The sequence below is a fragment of the Mustela lutreola genome, chromosome 2 (genome assembly GCF_030435805.1).
Source record: "Mustela lutreola isolate mMusLut2 chromosome 2, mMusLut2.pri, whole genome shotgun sequence".
NCBI lineage: Eukaryota > Metazoa > Chordata > Mammalia > Carnivora > Mustelidae > Mustela > Mustela lutreola.
The window spans coordinates 64,491,511-64,507,955 of NC_081291.1; the positions used below are offsets into that span (position 1 = coordinate 64,491,511).

At 46.3% G+C, this 16,445-nt stretch overlaps 1 protein-coding gene across 9 annotated transcripts in view; it reads right to left on the bottom strand.

Annotated features, from left to right (window-relative positions):
- The window catches only part of MYRIP (myosin VIIA and Rab interacting protein), a 393,633-nt gene that overhangs the window by 5,207 nt on the left and 371,981 nt on the right, over window positions 1-16,445 (bottom strand). For 7 of the 9 annotated variants that reach the window (XM_059161995.1, XM_059161994.1, XM_059161992.1 and 4 more), the window contains 4 exons: window positions 11,396-11,590; window positions 4,573-4,734; window positions 297-401; window positions 127-187 (listed from right to left, as the gene is read on the bottom strand). In XM_059161995.1, the coding sequence (XP_059017978.1) occupies window positions 127-187; window positions 297-401; window positions 4,573-4,734; window positions 11,396-11,590 (523 nt within the window). The remainder of the gene's footprint in view (window positions 1-126; window positions 188-296; window positions 402-4,572; window positions 4,735-11,395; window positions 11,591-16,445) is intronic. The other 2 variants (XM_059161999.1, XM_059162000.1) reach the window with 1 other exon arrangement.

Genomic DNA, 16,445 nt, shown 5'->3' on the forward strand with positions numbered 1-16,445 from the left:
GTCTTCACAAGAGCACTTCTGGTGAGAAATCTGCATTAGATCCGGTCCTCAAACTCAGATCGCTGAGTAACTCAAAGTAAGTCCGGATTATTTCTTTGGTAGTTCTGCGGTTTATTTTAAGCACACCTTTCACTGGTGGGGCAGGCAGTTTCCTCCTCTGCTGCCTTGATGTGTCTATGGTTTGTACCTACAAATAGAACACAGCTGTCAACACACCTTCGCAAAGATAAAGATATTTGATCTAAATGTTCCAGGTCGTGCAATATTCCAACAGATGAAGTAAGGGACAAACGCACCTGGTTCTTTTGCTTCTGATCTCGTTTTCTCGTGAGGCGCACACATGGTGCTATGTTTAATCCGGCAATGGTCAGAGCTGAAATCCGGCTCTCGATATCAGAAATCTTGATGCAACAGAAAGACAGAATCAGTAGGGGGAAAGCACAGGAGGGGAGAATCTTTGTTAGAAATGACAGGAATCTATAATGAACAAATCTGCTTTGATGTATACTCATTCATTCATTCATTCAACTTCTTTTATATTTTTTTAAGATTTTATTTTTTAAAGTAATCTGTACACCCAACGTGTGGTTCAAACTCACAACCCCAAGATTGAGAATCGTATATTCTCACTGACTGAGTCAGCCAGGCACCCCTCATTTGTCCAACTTCTACCAAGCCCTTCTCTATCTAGTGCTGTAATAAGAAAATAAAACACAGGCCTTCCTTTGTAAATTTAAATGTCTAGTTTGGTAGCTCTAGAGAATATCAACACCCTTGTCAGGGATATATCTCTGGGGATAAGTGGAAGCCCAGGGCATGATGGGAGCCCTGGCCCAGCATGGCAGGGAGAGGGGCGGGGGGTGGTCAGGAAGGCTTCCAGAGTGGGCCACACTTGATGCGAGCTTTGAAAGGCGAGTATGATTTATAGGTCCTTCTTCGTTTTTCCATGACTCCATGAGCCAAAACCACAGCACAGGCTCTTAGGAGGGAGGCCCAGCAGCCCCTGATTCCAATCCATTTCTTTCATTAAAAGGACAAGTGCCTTGAGAAACTCCTTCTTCTCTCTGGGCATCAGTTTCCTGGACCATAATATCAGACGGTTAGAGAGAGTTCAGATTACTTTTCAAGAGTCTTAAGGCAGATACAGAGAGCAAGAGCCCAGTCAGTGCCCAGAAAGAACCCTAACCTACCCATGTCCCCAGGGATGAAGACGAGGTAATCCCTGCTCTTAGAAAAGAGCAATAATCTGTGCCGTCACCCTGCTAAGCATTGTGAATATGGGAACTCATTCATAAACCTATGACAGAGGTACCATTCTCTCGGCTCTATGGATGAGGCTTCTGTGGCTCAGAAGGGTAAGTAACCCAGCCAGCACTTCACAGCTGGTCTGGGCAGAGCTCCCAACTCATGCCAACCCTCATGCTCTCACCACGCTGAGGACCTGCCAAAGCCTGGCATGGGGGACACAGGGAGAGGCAGGAGCAGGCTCGCGGAGTGGAAGGAGGATGTGGGGATCACAGCTGCCTTGCTGACCTCCGGACACAGCCTGCACGTTGCCAGGGCATCAGACAGGGAACCTGAAAGTCGGCCCAGCAGCCAATCTGGGTGGACCCTGAGTTCTCTGTCCCCGTCCCCATCCCTCCACTGTCTCGAGCTGCTCAGGACAGCTTCGAATTCTACTGTCATTTACTAGGGACCTCTTCAGAAAGAGCCTACTGGGACAGAGGCTGCAGAAGTGCAGAGAGAAGGACTGAAGGGTCAGCGAATATGGGAGGTGCATCCCCTATCCCCAAGTGGGGGTAGGGGGTAGTCTTGGTCCGAAGAGGAAGAGGAGGAGGGAGGAGGCCAAGGCAACCGGTGAAATACTCCAAGCTGCTCCCAGGGAAGACACTGCACAGCCCCTGCCCCTCCCTGGCCCCCCAGATGCCTTCTTGTTCTGACTCCTCAAATTTCATATTGAAAACTGCATTCCTTTAGCTTATAGACCAATAAACGGCACAGCCCCCTTAGAAAGGCTGCAGGCTAAACTTTTATCAGTTATGTGCAGCTGGTGTGGATTAGATTCCCATGGTTTCCCTGGAAGCTGCTCAGATGGAGGCCCTTGCTCATCAGGCCCTGAGAGATGGGTCAATGGGAGAGCGGACTGCTCACCTCCTGACCTCCTCACCTCTTATTCCAGAGCCTGACAGTCAGCAGACAGTCAGCAAACAAATGATTTTATTCCAGAGAAAACAAATGATTTTATTCCAGAGCCTGACAGTCTGCTGACTCTGGAATAAGGCTCTGGAATAAGAAGGGGTCAATTTTTTGAGTTTTAGATCAGAGGGCAAAAGCCAAAGAAAGAGGAAGGAGGCCTATTGAGGGCTGATTTTGCCTACATTTTGCATTCTCTCTCTTTCTCTCTCTCCCCTCCATCTATCCACCTAGTTGTGCTCCATTTCCTTCCTAAGACTGCATATCCAATGGCCCTTACACTTGTTAGTGGGGATGACCAATTCAGCTCTGAGTTTCCCGGGAGCCAAAGCAAAGAGATCCGTGTAGGATAAAGACTGAATGCTCACAAGAACAGCTTTTCCTGGTACTGAGAGTTAAGAGAGAACTTCCCCCAGGAAATCCATAGAGATGATGCCACATGATATAGTGGACAGCACCATAGTACAATAGACCCCCGCCCCATGGGTCATCCTGCAATCTCCCAGAGCACTGGGCAATCCTGTGCCAAGGGTGATAGAGTCCCTAGGCTCTGATCTAATCCAAGAACACAGTTTAGCACATCTACCCTCCTCCGTGGGAACAACTTTGGATGAGAACAGACAACAGGGAGTGAGAGGCTTATTTTCTGGGGCAGCTGGCAGCAGGCAGCAGGGAGAGAGTCTCCATGGTACTGAAGATTCCCACGTTGTGAAGATCTATAAAACCGAAGGCAGTGTTGACAACTTCCCTTGCAAATTAAGGACTCCTTTGCAAGTGGATATATGTCTGTTGGCAGGACCAACACATTTCTCAGAAAACCACGCAGCACAAACTGGTACAGAATGTGGCTGTGAGGTCAGAAAGACGGGTTCAAATCCTGGCTTTATCACTCTTTAGCTATTTGGCCTTGGGCAAGTGGTTTAACCTCTCTGAGCCCCAGTCTCCCTAGGGGAAAAAAAGGGGGAAAATAACAGCTATGTCATGGAATTGCTGAAAGGATTGATTACAATAATGAGGTTAAGTGTCGAGTAAAACTCGTGGCACCAAGTAATGATCACTGAACACTAGGTATTATTGATAACATTACTGTCATATTTTAAAATGTATAAAGACTAGGCACATTAAAACAGAAAGAACATGGTCATTTTGGACTCCAGGATTTTCTGCCACAAAACATGGTTCCAATAATTTAAGACTAGAAATATCTAGGAGCACGAATAACTATCCAGTAAAACCCTGCCAAACACCCATACATGATGTTATTTCTTGCTAAACCACCAAACTGTACCTCAGAAAACAAATGATTTTATTCTACTTTGTATAACTTTGACCATAAATTGATTACATGTTAGGTGGTATTTCTGGAAAATGATTTGTCTTTGAGGAGAGATGCTCTTCAGCAATTCTTGCTGATAATGAATAGTCGACAGGGCCGTGTGCAAGGAGACCATTCCTAGAACACAGCATTAATTCTTCCACGGGGTGGAGAACGGGCACCTCCCATTCTTGAGAGTGCTTAATGCTGCCAATGGCTTTAGGGATTTTTGACTCTCTAAAACAAAAATATTTATTTAAGAAATGATTACCACTCGAGATCATAATCTTCTCTGTGCATAGGTGGTTTCTACTGACCCCAGTTCCCCTAGGGTGCAGTTTTAAGATGCAAGGTCTTTAGAAATCGCACTGAACCAGAGGTCTACACTGAACATATACTACAGAAACCAGCATGTCTCATGGACCCCAGTTTGAGAATCAGCGACTTTGTCCACAGTCCACTCTGATTCAGAGTCAGAGGCCATGGGACTACCCACGAAAATGTCAAACTAGTGTCTTCACAAAGATACAGATAACATCATTTCAGTTCTGAATCCGCCATATCTAAATAATGCAAATTACTGGTCTGTGAAATCTACAATTTCATTTCATTCGTTCATTCACGCCATTTTTATTGAGTGCCAAACCCATGTCCAGTATTATGTTAGGCACTGGAGTTTCTGTGTTAAGCTAGGCAGCTGTAGTCCTGTCCTCATGGGGTTTTTAGTGTATATAGAGAGAAACTGCCATCAAGTAAGTAATCAACAGTGTGATAAAGGGGAGGGGAGGTCTTGGGGTGGAATGAGAACCCATATAGCCAGGAGACCTACCCGTGGGACAGAGAATTCATCAGAGAAAGGTGACATAGGTTTAAAGAGAAATCTGTTATATTATCAAGGCTGTGATTTTTAAAAGTTGTATTTGGTGGAATCCACATAAAAGGACCATGCAAGCATGCCAGAGAACATGCCAGATAGAAAGGCTCTGCAATCATTCTTGTGGAAGACAGGGTGCCCTCTCCCCTTTCATGAAGGTGCTCCATCTGGGCAGAGGGGGAGTTCTTACCTGGAGCTCAGCATGGTGGACCTGGGCTGCCGCTGTAGCCACCTGGTCCTCCAGATCTGCCAGCTCGGTCTCATCGGTGCCACTGTGGATGCAGCGGGCGGCATCCTCCAGCTCATTCAGCTGGCCTTCCAGTCCGTACACGGTGCCTGCCGCCAGGTACACCTGAAGGGGAGGCACAGCCTCTGAGCTCAAGTTTTGGAACTGGGACTGGTGGGGTCTTTTCAGGGTACCCCAGACAGAGAACCAGGCTCAGCCTTGGGGGAAAAGTCAGGGAATGCCCCCAACTGAAACGGTAGCATGGGGTCTTAGTAACCCCTCACTGTCAACCACACCTACCACTCCCCCAAACTTTCCTGCAGGAAAAAGCAACTTCTATGTCTTGAAAATATGAAAAACTAGTCCAAAGTACGGGGTGTCAGCTACATAAATTGAAAATTTGTCCCGTGAGTATAACAGCCATAATGCCAAGACAGAAGACACAAAGAAAAACCAATGGTGTGATTTTTCCAAGAAATAATTTGGTTGGCATTTAGCAACTGAAAAAAAAAATCAGAAAACATAAAAGAGATGAAATTAATTTAAAACAATTCCACATTTTGAGTGAATTAACTCTGATTGATGGTCTTCGGCTGGCTTGAAGCTGGTTAAGAGCATTAAGATGAACCTGAAATGTGTAGTAGAAAAATAGTTGATTTCTTAGAAAATTGTGTGATGTTGAAAGAAACATGTCAAATCCATTTATCCATCAATTTTTTGAGAGTCCTCGAAAATTAAAGAGAAAATTAGTAAAGGGAATGATCTGAGGAAAAATTAAAGGGCAAAAATTTGACTCATGAGTTTATAAGGCAATTGCCATGCAAGTGGGCAAACAGAAGGTAGAATTGTTGGGATAATTCAGACTGAGGGATGCCAGCCAGGGTGAGCGAAACAAATGTCCTTCAGCCTAGATAGTCACGGGATGCAACAACCAACTACACAGAATGAGAATGATCCAAAGAAGCTAATTACTTAATGAGCAGTTTTTGAAACTTAATCAACATATGTAAAGCTCTAAACATGTAATCACAGCAATTTAGAGTCATTTGAATGAAAACACACGGTCACACATGCTCTTTTAACTTGAGTTAAAAAATAAAACAGGAGGGCGCCTGGGTGGCTCAGTGGGTTAAGCCGCTGCCTTCGGCTCAGGTCATGATCTCAGGGTCCTGGGATCGAGTCCCGCATCAGGCTCTCTGCTCAGCAGGGAGCCTGCTCCCTCCTCTCTCTCTCTCTCTCTCTGCCTGCCTCTCTGCCTGCTTGTGATCTCTGTCTGTCAAATAAATAAATAAAATCTTAAAAAAAAAATAAAAGGATAAGCCAAGAGCTTGCACACACAATTCAGGCAAGTGTTTTGCACTGAGCGACACCAAGTGTTGGTGAGGAAGAGAAGAGCGCTGAGGTGCTCCTACTCCATCCATTCTCTGGCCTGATTCACACATCTGAATTAAAACTGACAATTTTACAAAACATTTCAAAGTGGAACAAAGGAAGGGGCAGGTTTGATGAATGTGCATTTGTGCCACGCTAGGCACGATGAGCTGGGCTGGGGGAGCTTCCCGCAGTGACGGGCACTGTGGATGCCATGTTAAGTGATTCTTCAGTCAGAGAGGGGGCCATGAATCAATTGTCTGTCAATGATTGCCATAGTTTCGTCTGCCCTTAGTTTTGTCCTTCTTTGTCATATGGAAGAATCTGAGAACTTCTGTTTCTAAAAGATCCTCACAGTTAATATAAGACATTTATTCTTTGTCTTGGAAACAAAATACACTTCTTTGTTGTTTGTCACACGAAGGAAATAAATGAATCTTTCAAACCTATTTGAGTGGAGAAAACATTAAATATTTATGTCTCAAAAGTTACGAAGTTGAAAACTTCTCTTCAGAGGGGAAGAAAATTGAGGAAAGAGAAAGAGACAGGCAGGGAGAGATGATAAAAGGCAAATGATGAGATCACTTTAAATTCAGACTTACAGGGTTGTGCAATGAAACAAAATTTGGAATGATTATTTAAATGAAATGAATAATTTGAATGAGTATGGCAATAGGGCTAAACATAACTTGTCATAACTTTAGTCTCAAGAACCTTGATTTTTCTGGAAACACACAAAGCTCAACACCATCACATCCCACAGCTATGTCATCTTAACAGTCTCTTGTTTTGTCTTCAACGTGGTCATCTGCTAATATTCTTTGTTTTCTCTGCCAACTAGTTCCAAGCCTTCAGCAAGGCCAGGATGTTCATCTTTTACTCTGTGTTCCCTGAAAGTGTGCTTTCCTGGCATGAGGGGGTGAGGGAAGGTTCTGTGGTTTGGCCCTGATGCGGGCTGAGCAGGAACTCCCCAACAAGGTGATGGTGCCTAATGGGCTGGTATTGGCGATGATGGTGACCACACATATTTATTGAGCCAGGCATTAAGCCAAGGGTTTTATGGGACATTTCTCCTTCAATGTTCATGGCAATCCCTGAGGTATGTGCTATGATCATCATCACTGTCTTAAAGAGGAGAATGTTAGATCCTGGAGGTTAAGTGACTTCCCCATGCCTCAAAGCTGGGAAGTGGTAGACTCGGGATTTGAGCTCTTGGGGGCTGATGTCAGATCCCATGTCTTTATCTGCCCTGTCCCCTGATGCCCTAATACTTAATCTCGCTTGCAACATTATGATGTTTTACACTTGAAACTCTGACCTAAAGGTACTTGAGTTATTGTGGTTATAGATCAACCTGACGTTGGTTCTGTTGCTGGGGGTGAAATAACCCGTTAACATGCTATGATAATGGAATGCTATTCTAGTCTTAAAAAAACAATCCAGTTGAAAACCATTAACCTGGAATTGCTGGCTGAGTAAAGGCTCACTTTTGGCAAGAACCATGGCTACCATGTCTCTGTAAGCTATGTCTTCTCCAAACTCCAGCCACTGATGCCCGTGACTTCATGGACTGGCTCCTGGTTCAACTCAACTTCCTCAAAATGGTTCAAGAAACAAGAACAGGTGTTTCACTAAGGAAGGACTTTGTGGTCAAAGCTTCAAGGGTAAAGAAAATTAAACAGATTTCTTTGCTGCAGTACTTCTCAGAGTCTTTAATATGCTAACACAGCTCTCAACTTTCCTAGAAAGACTATACATCTTGCTGAAACGGATCTGATTTTATAGTATCCTGTTGGACTTGCCTTCCATGAAACACATTCTAGAGGACTATGCCTAAACAGTAATTGATAGCATTTCTTTGCTTGCTCTGGAAGTCAGAGGACCACCGAAGTAGCCAGAACCATCTCCACAAGGCCCAGGCCCACGTCCTCTCCTGTACCATGGAGAGCACCCAAGAGCCTTGAGGAGGAGGACCAACATCCTCTGCCTGCTCCCAGATTCTGTGACAGAGCTGGGCTCCCTCCTAGGGAAGTTCTACTGTGTCTGAGGCCACTAAAGATACAGACCATGGGATATGGTGTTGCCAAAAGTTATCGGGCAGCACTAAAAGGGAAGTTGGGGCTGTTCCTGCTCTGTCTCTCTCTTGAGAATTACCAGGTGCTCCAGGCTGTTGGTCGATTAGCAAAAAAGAGAATGAGGAAGGTCTTCCCATGATGGTGGGAGGTGTGAGAGAGCCCACTCCTCTCTCCCACTCATAACCCTGCCTAAATCCACAAGATGGCATCTATGGGTCCCTACTCCTCACACCAAAGGTCTGAGAATGGTCATGCCAGTGGTTCTGTTGACCCCGAGGTCCAGTTCCCACCCTTCTCTGCCCCGCCCTCTTTGTGAGGCTGACCTGCGTGAACCTCATCACCCAGGCACCCTTGCTGGCTAGGATGGGTTTGGCCCCTGGGAGACAACCGGCAGGAGATGGATGGCAGGAGGAGGAGACAGCTCCCACTAGGCGGCGCTCCTCCAGGCTCCTGCTCTCCGTGGACCTCACAGCCCAGGGGTGAAGACCACCCCCCAACCCCTGCCCCAGCTCCGACTGCCACTCTCTGGGGCTACAGGCTATAGCCTCCCTGAACCTTACCCACACCTCAGACAATAGTCCCTTCCTGAAACCGTGGTAGCCAATGTCCAGAAGGTGAGAGTAGGTGTCTCCGGTTCTATTTTTGGCGCTCCCGGCTCCTCGGCACAAAGGAGCAGGGCCGCCGAGGACAATGAAAAACGAAGGAGCGCCCTTTAGAGCACAGATGGACAAAAAGCCCGGTTTAATTAAATCCATTAAATCCGCGGCACCCAGAGGTCCGCTGGAGAATCAGCCCCGCCCTTAGGCTGCTCGCTGAATTCCGCTGAATTCCGTCCTGGAAACCGTAGAGCAGAACCGGCCCCGGGGCTCTGTGATCTTTGTCTCTAAAGAGATAAAGAGAAGAGTCAGCCCTTCTCTGACTCAGAACCACAGAATTCAAAGGAACGGAGACGTTTTTATGAGGCGCGATGTGTAAAGCTGGAAGGGGGAAGGGGGGAGGGGGAAGAAGCAGTTAACTCTTGGGGAGCAGGGGTGCAAGGAATTACAAACCCCCCGCCTTAGAGCGCTGGTCCCTGCTGGGGTTTCTGACATCTCACATCAGCGGGTTAAGTGGATGTGTTTCCACCTGAAAATGTTCAAGAACCCAAGGAAAGAAACATAGTGTATAATAAAATGATCTTACAAAAGGAAAACTCCCACAAAGCCACTGCATTTTCAACATGCCCCTTGGAGGAAAAAAAAAAAAAGGCATGTTGTCTTTGCTTTAAGTGTTTCCTGGGAACCCACAGTCACCTCTTAAATCTGAATGTTTCACATATTGCATTTTTTAAAAAATACAATACTGGGTAAAGAAAACCAGCCCTTTCCTGGTGAGCCATATCTTGACTCTAACTTTTTCTGCTCTGCGTGTCCAGGATTAAGGCTATTTTTAGAACTATCAATACTGAAAGAACTGTATTGTAGACATATTTAAAGAACAGAGACCCTCCACGTTAGCAATAAAACATTTCTTTCCAAGAAAAGGAGTTCATTCGACTGAACTATGTATCAGGTAAACATTCTTCTAGCACCTCCTCATCAAGCTCTGGGCAAGGGCTGGGGCTACTCAGGGGAAAGATGGTGTTCTGCAGGGATTCATACAGCGGATTCCTAATCTGGGGATGACTGGGCTCCTGCCTCCATGCCTCTCCCCCTCCAATATCGGACAATGCCTGAAGACATTTTGACTGTCATATTTTTTTTTTAATAAACATTTTCTTTTCTTTTTTCTTTACCTTTCCTTTCTTTTTCTTTCTTTTCTTTTATTTTTAAAGATTTTATTTATTTATTTGAGAGACAGGGAGAGAGAGAAAGCACAAGTGGGGTGAGGGGCAAAGGGAGAAGCAGACTCTCTGCAGACAAGGGAGCCCGACGTGGGGATCCCAGGACTCTGGGATCAAAACCTGAGCTGAAGGCAGACACTTAACCGACTGAGCCACCCAGGCACCCTGACTGTCACAGTTTGATGTCACCAGCATCTCATGGGTAGAGGCCAGGGATGCTGCTGAACATCTTTCACCTAGAGGACACCTCCCAAAACAAAGAATTATTGAACCCAAAATGTCACTGGTGCCAATCTAATGGGGACAGATGAATGGAGAGAAAGGGCAGTAACAGGGAGACAAGGGACAAACAGACCTCTACTTAGGTTTTATGGGAATTCCAAGGGAGAGAGTCTTTAACTTTTAAGATAAAGCAACTATTGGCATTTTTTTAAAAAACCTTGAGTCATTTTGATTCGTTGTTCCAACTTTTTGCAAAAATCACCTGTACTAACAGATCCTGATTTCTGAGAACTGTATTCATGACAGCACCCCACAATCAGGGTTGACTCTGCTGGGTCCGGAAAGATGGAACTACCTGAGTCCATGGGCAGGACTATGCCCACTGGTGACAGAGACTATGGCCCGAGTGGCTACTGTCCCAAGCTCTGTGCCACCCCCTAGTCTGGAGTGTTGGGAAATTCTCATCAGGAATTTATTAAAACACTCAAGAATGAGTGTGGATATTTATATGTAAAAATCTGGTACCTCCTTTCCATCCTCCCAAGTTAGACTAGAAAAATCCACTACCAGCACACAAGCCTGGAAGCAGGGTAGACCACTTGGGACCTATATTCTGTTGGCAACCACCCCCTTTCCCTGTGGCAGTGCTCCACCTGGATCCCAACTGGGTCCCTTTTACAGTTTCTGCATCCCCCCCACCCCCACAAGAAGACACCGTCTGCTGGCTGTAGGAAAGGCCAATTCCTTTGCCTCAAGTCAGGACAACCCTGAGATGCAACTGACGCCCTAGTGCTTCCTGCTGGATCAGGTCAAAGGTACTCTTCCTTTAAGGTCACACCTTTGTTGGGGCCCCTGAGTGGCTCAGTTGGTTAAGTGTCTCCCTTTGGCTCAGGTCATGATCCTGGGATTGAGCCCCATGTTGGGCTCTGCTCAGTGGGGAGCCTTTTCCCTCTCCCAGCTTGTGTGCTCTCTCTCTCTCTCTGTCAAACGGACAGATAATATCTTAAAAAAAAAAAAAAAAAAAAGGTCACACCTTCCCTTGACTTTTTCCCTTTCCCCGTCTTCCCCCATTCCCTAACCAGCTTCCCTGGCAGAGTGCTTCCAAGGAAATCACTTGCATGAAAACCCACATTTCCAGGTCTGCTTCTGGAGAACCCAGCCCGGTGCCTCCCTGGGAATAGATCTGCTACGGTGGTAGTGTGTATGCATCCCTGCACTGTTTGGGATGGGCTACACCTTCATTGGTTTCTTATTTGCACTAGTTTGCCCTAGACAGGGAACATCCCCACTGTCTTACGTTTTCTTCCAGGGAAGTCAGCTGCTCATCCAGTCTCACTTGGTCTATCCCGAGAGGAAATGTCCCCTTCTCTCTGTCGGGAGGAACAGGTGGGAACTCCAAGGGCCCTGAGGACTCTGCTATCAGCTCCTCTGTGGCATTGATGACCTTCAAGACTTCTGTGGAGATGTTGCAGAGAGAAACAGCAGAATACTTCTGTTTGGTCCAATAACAGAAGGGAAGAGAAGACAAGAACAGCACATTAACAATGACATGGAAATTTGACATCATCACGGTGCTCATCATGAGACTGATTCCATTATAACACACACAAACGTCGATGTGCCAAAAGAACGAGAAACTGAAAAGTCTACCTGGCTGGAGGGCACCTGGAGGTCGCCTGATTTGATGTGGCCTGGCTTCTGTGATACACACAATTATTTGATTCTGTCCTTCTACTGTCCTTCCCCTCCAGGGAAGACGGCGACCTCAAGGGGGGGCTATTCCATCACCTGTCCACTGCTGGTGGTTTTATCACCAAAGCTAATTTCCTGGAGGATGACTTCTTTGATACAGCTCCAGCTACAGACTCTGTCCAACCACAACCCTGGCTGGTCCATTAGGGAGCCTTCTGGACTGGGTGTTAAGAGACCTGGGTTCTAGATCTGGCTCTAACTTCATTTGATGATGGGATCTTAACCCAGTTACTGTGTACTTCTAGAACTCAGCTTCATCATCTGAACAATGAGTGTTGGAAGAGTTCCTCTGCTGTATGTCAGTAGCCCCTGTGTGTTTTGCTCCCTCACACCTGTTGTCAAGCCCATTTTCCCTTGCTCTGCTTGACCATAGAGGCTGAATGGAGAAACCCTCCATTTCCCTCATCTCTCACAGCCAGGGGTAGTCCCGCCACACAATTCTGATCAGTAAGCCTGGCAGGAAAGCTTGCGCAGGGGTCTCAATGAAAGCTTTGGTTTCCTTAACCAGGTGAATAGATCCAGCTGATGCCCTCCTTCCCCACTCCTGACTACCTTGATCACAGGTGTGCAGTTGTGGCAAATACCAAAATGCTGAGTAGGGTGGGTCAGAAAGCCTGAAAGAGCCTGGCCCAGACAGCCGCAGATCAGCTGAACCACTGTGAGTCACCCCTGCCTCTGAACATCTTGTTACCTGAGGAAAATAGTCCCCTACCATTGAAACCACTGTTGGCCAGATTTTCTGTTATTTGCAGCTGAATATAGTCCTCACTGACACAAGCTTTTACATTCAGGACTGAAAATTATTATCAGTCCAGATCTGGGCCAAGGTCACTGATGGAGAGAGGCACTGCCACCACAAAAAGTTATCCACATCTTTAAGTTTGTGAGAACAGAACATCAAGCAGTAGGCTGGAGTCTGGTGTTTCTGGATGGCAATGGTTTCAATCTAGAACCCAGTTTATTTATCTCATCAAAGGGCTTGCAAACTGGAAGTCAAATATTGCCTGCTGCTGAATGGTGCGTGTGTGTGTGTGTGTGTTTACAATTTATCAGTAAAATGTTTCAAGAAAATCTGGAATTTTAATGCTTTTGGTACCTTCTAAGGTACCAAAATATTAATGGTGGCTAAAATATTAATGATGGCTATCGCTTGATTATATCCTGGCTAAAATATTAATGATGGCTATCGCTTGATTTTCCATTCTTTCAAGTAGATTCTACTTGCTAGAGGATGTTTTGATACCCTTCCCGATTTGATGTGTTTAAGTGACAAGTCACAGTCTAAAAGCTGACTCTGGGCTTCTATGCTGAGGCACAGGGTCTCATATCTGTCAACCCTTTGTAGGGTTAAGGCACGTGTGCCCAGAGGGCTCCCCATCCAGCCCGTCTGCTCTAGAACAGCTGCTTGGCTGACCCAAGAGCCGCATTCCTTTTGGTTCAGGGGACTTTGCTACAAACCCAAACAAATGGGTCTGGGGTGTTGGGAGAATGGGATGGAAGGACGATGACACAGACCCAGTGGAATAAGGTCAGTGTCCCTGGGAACAGCCAGGATCAACGCTTCACCGGAGGAGAAACAGGGGCTGTCCCCTGTGATCCAGGACGCTGTGACTCGCTGTGGCGGATTGTGAAGATGAATTGGGCTCAAAATGTTTTTGGCACTAAACAGCTGCCACTGTTTGCTTAAGTCCATTTTAGAAAAAGTGACGTTGTATGAATGAAAGCAGATTTGTCACCCTTCTCTCAGGACATAAGTTTGTGTTTAGAAAGTCTGTTCCTTATTTGGTAAAAGGGGTGTTCTTTGTATATTTTTTTTTTGAAAAGAAAGGCATATGACTAAAAGATTCAGAAAAAGACCACAGCACAGTTAGAAAAGAAAGTGTGAAAATTTACACGTCTCCAATTAGGACAACATTGTTAAAGGGTCAAGGTTATTAATGGGAAGGATTTAAGAGGTGCTTAAACTGGTCCTGCGTCCTGACTCCAACCGAACACATTATATCAAAGCGAGAAGCGGGGCATCACTGTTGCTTGGTGGTCATTGTTCCATTCTATCCATAAATAGCCTTGTTTATTCAACCATAGGGGTTGGAAGCTGGAAGCCAAATATTGCCCAGAGGTGTGCTTTTTAACAAGAATGGTTTCCATGAGACACGTACTTGCCAGATCTCACTGTTCCCCCTACATATTTTATTGGGGGTGGTCTAGGGTGTGCAGACTCTGTTCCAGGTGCTGGGATAAAGTGGACAATGGGTAAAGCACCGCCCTCATGGCATGCCTAGTCCTACGCCAGCCACTTGACATGCAGACATACTTCAGGTGCCCTGAAGGCATCTGCTTTTGCCACTAAGTCAGAATGTGGCAGTACCTGGCAGCTGGGCTGAAGAGCGTACCACAGCTTCACCTGGAAGCTCTGTGGTCTGGGGAAAGCCCTGGAACACTTCAGAAGCTGACTAGCCTCCAGTTGGGGGTAGTGGCAAAAAAAAAAAAAAAAAAAAAAAAAAAGTATATGCAAACTGGACAAGATCTCTGGTTGGTGAGTCAGATGGCGGGAGCACCCCTCCCCCAGTCTGGTGGGTGAGCTCTCAGAGGGGAAGTACACACTGCCATCCACCAGCCTTTGCAGGAATTCAGGGGCTCCTTGCCCACAACCAAGGACTGGGTTATTTGCTTGGATATGGGGGGTGGGAGTGAACAGTGCACCTACCGGAAGTTAAGATACCTGGGATTTAATTAGTCCTATGACAGGAGCAGGGCTACAAACCTCCCCATTCCTTAGTTTCCTCACCACTCCAATAAAGGAAATCAGGGCTGACACCAGCTAGTTATGTAAATGTCCCACTCCCTGGCCAGTCTAGATTTAAAAGTAGAAAGCACCTTGTACAATTATGTTAAATAAAGCTATGTTTAGCACTGGACAGGGTTTTGTTCAGATGAAAAGCTGGTGTGGACCGGGGTGCTGGCAGGAAGCCCTGTGTGTGGGAGAAGTGAATAGCTAAAGGATCCTTCTGCTTTGTTGCTTACAGCCCCGGAGGGCCTAGCTGAATGGCACAAACAAAGCACAATTTGAGAGCCCAAAGAGAGCTATTATGTAGCTGATGGTACTCCAGAGAGTAATTATAAGATGGATTCAATGTGACAGTTTCATGGGATCAAAGAAGGGAGAGGTGAAAGTGTGGACATTAGCAGAGAGCATAGGGGCAATTACGGAACAGGAAGGTTGGTCTCAAGGACACTTGAGGCCAAGGGCCCCACAGATGATAGGATGGAAATGGCCATGCAATAACAAATTCAACCTTCTAGTGATCAAAGAAATACAAATTAAACAATGAATAATGAACGCCAGATACCCGTGCGATTCCCTTATTAAATGCTTGGTGTGTGCCACCATGGCTTGGAGCAGCTGGGGCATGGTTCTCAGTGGTCACTACTGAGAGCCTGAGTGTGCCCTGCCAGGGTCAGTCTGTGTCCCAGACCCATGTGGAACATCAAATCCATCATGGTGACCTCTCACTACCTCTGGGGTTGACCCAAACAGTCTACACTCAGGATACCGAAGGTAATGAGAAGCACTCCGATTCCCTTGATCACTCACCAGAGCCGGCACAGTAAGGAACCTCAGCAAAGAGTCATGTTTCCTGCTGCCTGTAAGCAACAGCAGGACCAAGGCAGACCCTTCAGAAGGTTACGGATCACTCTGGGGCTGGGGTCCTGCCATGGGGGCCATTTCAATGGGCCCAAGAAAGCAGAAGAGCAAGGCAGGACCCGAGTCATAAACCCCAGCTGTCTCCTGCTTTTCTCTCTAGGGACTGCAGAGAGAAGCAAGACTTCTTTCCTTTTTGTCTCACTCCCCACAAACTTTAGCTGTGGTGATCTCTCCATCCCGTCCCCATGTACTCCCCCTTCACATAAAACATGCTGCCAGAACGAATTCCTCTTCCATTTACTCTTCCTTATAGACCGTTTGCCCAAGACAAGCAGAATGCAAGGTGTTCCCAGGGACAGATTCTGAGTCTACAGAGTTCTAAAGAAAAGACAGTTTCCGGCCTAAATGATAGATATACTTGATCAGTAGCAATCCTTGTAAACTCTCCTGAGATTTTTTTTTTCCGGCATCATCATTCATTTCAAAGCATTGTGTTGGACAAAGAAATGCAGACTCATTTCAAGCTGGAATAGACAGGAATGCTCCTTACCAGAATATCCCAAGATTGCCAAACGCGAATAGTGGGAGCGCATGAAATGCCTGGCTTTCCAGAGAGGGAACACTCTGGATGCCAAAGGCCTGATTCCAGGCCTGGTTCCACCCAGGCTCAAGTGTGTGTCTGCCTGACTCAGCGGGGCCAAAACAGATCCCATGTCGGGCTGCATGTGATGGACCGAGGCTGTGACAGAGGCCCGGCTGTCTATTTATTAGACTTGATGTAAGTCTTGATATGATCTTATCAAATACAATGTGGGGAGGAGAAAAGCCTTCCAGGTTAAATGACGTATGCAGACGTCTGGGGCAGAAGAGACATTTTTCTAGCTTGGGAACGGTTCCAATGCCTATAACAAGAATAGAAGAGCTAAACAGGTAGAGACTGAGGGACCTG